This window comes from Notamacropus eugenii, chromosome 6 (genome assembly GCF_028372415.1).
Source record: "Notamacropus eugenii isolate mMacEug1 chromosome 6, mMacEug1.pri_v2, whole genome shotgun sequence".
NCBI classification, from domain to species: domain Eukaryota; kingdom Metazoa; phylum Chordata; class Mammalia; order Diprotodontia; family Macropodidae; genus Notamacropus; species Notamacropus eugenii.
This window is the reverse complement of record NC_092877.1, coordinates 43,068,569-43,074,149: the sequence shown is the minus strand read 5'-3', so window position 1 is coordinate 43,074,149 and position 5,581 is coordinate 43,068,569. Positions and strand designations below refer to the sequence as shown.

Here is a 5,581-nt window from a genome sequence, read left to right as displayed (position 1 = left end):
TATGCCAGAAGTTTGGACACGGAAACCTATACTAGAGTCTTTGGGCAACCAATTCCAAACTACCAGAAGAGCACTAAAAATAGACCAGAACCCTTGATTTCATAATCAAGATGCTAGTCCCTACAAGCAAGAAAAGACCATGCATCAACTATGCTACATTTGGAAGTGAAGTTGGTTGAGGCAATGCTTTATCACAACTGCTTTATGTTTGAACCTGTTCTTCCAGGGATTGGATTTGTAGAGGAGAGCATGCTAATGGTCCACTGGCATGTGTTTCTAACTTTTGGTTGTGCTTTATCTTCTCAGTAAATATCACTTTGGAAAACTAATTGATGGTGATTGGTTAAATACCACTGGACAACTAAACACTATAATGTATTTGGGAAGATATTAATTAGTACTGGAGACTGATGTTAGAAAAAAAACACTGAAATGGGAACAGGAATTCAAGCTGATAGTATTTAAAAAAAGGCACTATCCCTTAAAATGAAACCTAGAACTTTTCTCTGTGGGACCTGACTCATTAGTGCTTGTGTGAGTTGGGATAAGTACTCCCAAAAGCCTATATTAACTGCACAGCAAAATAAAAGGAAATCATGTAGAAAAACAAGTAAGAGGAACTAACATTATCAGATTTCAAATTATTCTATGAAGTGATGATGATCAGATTATACAAAAAAGTGATTTTTTTCCCCAAATGATGTCATACTGGGGAAAAAGTAGAACTACACCACAGAATAAACAATGTGGAGTTATAATCAAAGCTAAATGTTAAACTAGTGTTTGAAAAAAATAAGAATTACAAAGCTATGGGTAAGGTAATCATTTTGCAGCATATCCAGTGGCAGTCAGTAGGACTAATAGAAATTTAGGCTGAATGAAGAAAAGCATAGGATCCAGAATTGAGAAGCTTGTATGGAAAACCATGTTCAGGCCTGTCCTCCTCATTTTAGAAAAATGTTGAAAATCTGGAGAGCATCTAGAGGAGGGTAGCCAAGTTGGTGGTCATTCAACAAGAATTTCAAGTGTTTACTCTGTGTCAGGTTTCATACCATAATTTGGAATACAACTACAAGAAAAAAAAACAGTTTCTGCCTTTCAGGAGCTCACATTCTAATGGGACAGACACCATGCAAATAACCAGGTGTAAACCAATCAGAGATAGAGTAGATGGAATGTCATCTTAGATAAGAAGGTACTTCTTGTGCAAAGTGAGCCATTGGGCTGTCTTAAGGAAAGCCTGGGAAGCTAAGTGGCAGAAGTGGGGGAGCAAAACACCTCAGGTCTGTGAGACAGGCAGTATAAAGACACCGAAGATGGAGCATCATGTGTGGGGGAAAGGTAGATAGTCTAGCGTAGCTGGATTGGATACAGTAAGGATAAAATTAAAAGGAAAGGCTGAAAAGGTAGGAAGGGGTCATGTTATGGAAGCTTCTATTTTTTAAATGATTATTGATTTATTCTACTTTTCATGACCTGAATTTCTTTTAGTATCACTCCACAACCCTCAATGAAGAGCTGTGCCATAGAAGAAAAGATGCTTTTTTTGATTAAGAGTATTATGCCACAAAGGTAGTCATGGAGAAAAGGAATTTCCTTGCATACAGCAAAATATTTATAACACCATTTTTGGGATAGCAAAGAAATTGGAAAAAAAGTGGATGAACAGTGATTAAGGAAAGGCTAAACAAATTGCAATTTGAACATAAGGAAATGAGCATGAACATACTGAACATGAACATAATGGAATATTACTGTGCTGTAAAAAACAATAGATATGATTAATACAGAAAACAGAAAAGATTTATAAGCTCTGTAACAAACTAATGACAGCAGAGCCAAGAACACAGAACACACAGTGACTATAACAATTTACCATGTAAATGTAAAGAACCACTCCCATAAATCAATAGATGATGAGCATTGTAAGACTCCAAAAAAACAATCGTGAATCCAAAGAAATGCAGCGAGAAGATGTTTCCATATTTCTTTGCAGAGGCGGGAGGTCCATGTTTGCAGAACTTCACGTGTATTTTCAGACCTTTTCCATCAACTCTAAATTCACAAATTTAACCAATCAACTTAAAAATATACCCTTTCTAAAGCCCTTAATTTGTATCACATAATCCCATTATATTAAAATGTTATATAATGTTATATAAATGTAACATGTTATATCAGATATAATATACTATATCATATTTCTATATGGTATGTAAATAGTTTCATATATATCATATATATAATATACAATATTATATTATACATATCACATATATTATATAATATGATATAAAACAATATTAGGTCCTTATGAAAAAAGAGAATTTCACTTTTGTGCTTGTATACCAAAACCTATCACTGTGTCTGGGACATAGTATGTACTTGATAATATTTATTGAGTTAAATTCATGAAAAAAAGATATTTCCTACTCATGAGTTTTCTCAGGGCTCTGTTTACTTCATTATTCCTTAGACTGTAAATCAGAGGGTTCAACATGGGAATCATTACAATGTAGAAAACAGACACCACTTTATTCTCATCCATTGTGTAGCTGGACTTAGGCAACACATAAATGAATGTAATGGTGCCATAGAACAAAGTGACTGCTGTGAGGTGTGATGTGCAAGTTGAGAAAGCTTTGGATCTCCCCTCGGTGGAGCTTATCTTCAGGACAGAGAAGAGGATGTATACATAAGAGATTATGATAATTAACACTGTGATCACAATCACTAACCCAGTAGAGGCAGCTGGAAGAATTTCAGCAAGATTATCTTCAGAGCTGGAAAGCTTCAAAAGTGGTGAATAATCACAAAAAAAGTGATTGATCTCATTGGGTCCACAGAAGGACCGATTCAATAAGCAACCAGTAACAATCCAAGTATTTACACAACCACCTAGGTAGGATGTGATGAGTAATAGAGTGCAGACCTTAGTAGACATGTTGGTGGAGTAGAGTAAGGGTCTACAGATGGCCACATATCGATCATAAGCCATCACAGCTAGAAGGAAGCACTCAGCCATTCCAAAGGTGCCTCCACAGAACATCTGAGCTACACAGCCTTCCAGAGGGATTGTGAATTTATCCACAAGGAAATTCCTGAGCATAATAGGTGTGACAGTTGAGGAATATGCAGTGTCTACAAAAGCCAAGTGACTGAGGAAAAGGTACATTGGCGTGTGAAGTTGGGAGCTATTTCTGATCAATATGATTATGCTAAGGTTACCAACTAAGGTGACAGCATAGACACTCAGAAATACCACAAAGAGGATGACACGAAGGGTTGGATCATCTGTTAACCCCAAAATAATGAATTCAGTTACAGCAGTGCAGTTATTGTCAGACATCTGTCTTGGAAATAGAGTCTGTCAGATAGAAGAAAAGGAGATTAAAATAGAATACAGCATTAAAGTTTAGCTAGATCTATTTATGTACTCAGGAAACATTCACTGACCAACTCTTACATGACCATCCTAATATATTACTACTTTGTCCAAGTGCACCTTGGCAGAGTGACCATAAGCAAAGCAGAGACGAATAAAATTGTTTCCTCCAAATTTTTCTCTGTAAACTAATGATACTCTATAATTTGCCAATTTTGCCATTTTAATAGGTGAAAAAAACCCTAAGAATGTAGAGGATAGTTGAACTACCAATTTAGGAACCTTTCTTAAATATATGCACAGACTATATCCAAATATGTAGATGCTGTTCTAACAAGTAACCACAATTGTTAATCCCTTCCAAAGAAACTGAGTTGCTTTGTAATTCTTGATCTCTCAAAGGATCACTTTTCACAACTGAAAATGTTATCTATCTCACACTGATTGACTATGAGAAAAATCTTAGTTTCTAAGATAATCCTTGCGGTCTAAAATCACAAAAGAGATGGAATGGGAAATCTGGATTCTGCCTTCTCATTGTATTTTGCTCCTAGAACTTGGTATTACTACAAAGGACTCTCATTAGAGTAGACATTGCTATCCTGAATGACTATAGGAAACTCCTATGGGAACCTCTGTTGTTTCTAGATAAAAAATGGAAGTTGTTTGCTCACTGCACTATAACCCTGTTCTGTTTACCTTGATTTTTTACCTGCATCCTTCAGTTGCAGAGTAGCTGAAGGTACTGTGGTATAGGAAATTAGTGATAATTTTATGTACCATAAGAACTGATGGTTATGACTGCTTAGGAGTATTACTGAAATGCTTTTATTAACTGATGCAAAATGAACTCAGTAGAACTTGAAGAACAATTTATGTGATAACCACAATAATCATGAGAGAAGAAGCTACTTTGAAAGACTTGAGAACTTGATAGTGACATATCATGTTTTCAAAAGACTAATGAAGAAATACTACCTACCACTTCTTGGCAGAGAGGTGATGGACTAGAAGTACAGAATGAGACATGCATTCTCAGATGTGCTGAATCTATTGATTTGTGTTCTTTGACTATACATATCTCTTACAAAGGATGGCTTCCACTGGATCAGGAGAGGTAGCTAAATGGGTAGTGACAGAGAAGGAGAGAGGAAAAGAACAACATTTGTCTTTCAAAATGCAAAAATAAAAGACAAAAAAGAAGTACAACTTGAATTGTGTATACATACACCCATACAGATACATATATATATATATATGCACATGTACATATGTATATTTTTTCTTTTAAGAAAAGAAACTATCCTGAAATGTTTTCATTTGTTGATGTTTAGTGAGTTCCAAATAAAAGAAATTATCTCAAATATTACTCTTTCCTGGAATGTTCTTGTTACTTCCAATCTGAATTCATATTTTTTCTCCTCTAATTCCAGTAAGAAAGAAATAAAATATAAGGATATTGTTCATCTCAGAAAGATGCTCCTTGTAACACTCATTTAGAAGTCTATGGTCCAACTCTTTCTTTATGAACATCAAAAAAAGAATACTTTAACTAAACAAAAATTTGTACAGTATTAAATGAATTTTTCAACACCTCCTATTTCCCCCTTCCCTCTCAAGAGAGGACTGTGCATTCTACCTTTCTAACATAATAAAGGCTATACCTGCAGACTCCCTTTCTTTCTTCTTCTGCAGTTCAAAACTCCCTCAATATCATCCCTTATTAGCTTTACAATAATCTCTGAAAAAGAGATAGTCATTTTCTCCAAGGCCAATCAATCAGTTTACTTGTTACATTAATCCCAACCCCTCCTATTTTAAGCCTACTTTTCCCATTGAAAAAATTCCCCTTTAATCTTTTTATCTATGGGTTTCTTCCCTTCATCCTACAAATGGTCTCAGATTTGTCCAATCTTTTAAAACCTTTCATTTGATCTTGATATCCATTCAAGTTATCATACTGTATCTCTTCCCTTTTTCAATTACCTCCTGTAGGGAAAAAAAAATCAACCCTTTTTTGAGTCCAATTCCTCTCCTAGTCATTTGTTAACCTATTATATTCAGGTTTCTGACCTCTTCACTCCACTGAAATTTTTCTCTGCAAAATTGCCAGTAATTTCTTATTTTCTAAATCATATTTTCAAAATCCTCATTCAAATTCCTAGAAGTTAGGGATTGTTTCAACCTCTGTTTTTA

General features: G+C 35.0%; 1 protein-coding gene across 1 annotated transcript; it reads right to left on the bottom strand.

The window, feature by feature from the left end:
• Positions 1-2,395: 2,395 nt before the first annotated feature.
• On the bottom strand, positions 2,396-3,426 carry LOC140512044 (olfactory receptor 5P80-like). The gene has a single exon (XM_072621415.1). It carries the CDS (start codon positions 3,347-3,349, stop codon positions 2,396-2,398), a length of 954 nt encoding a protein of 317 aa, XP_072477516.1. The 5' UTR covers positions 3,350-3,426.
• Positions 3,427-5,581: the final 2,155 nt, after the last annotated feature.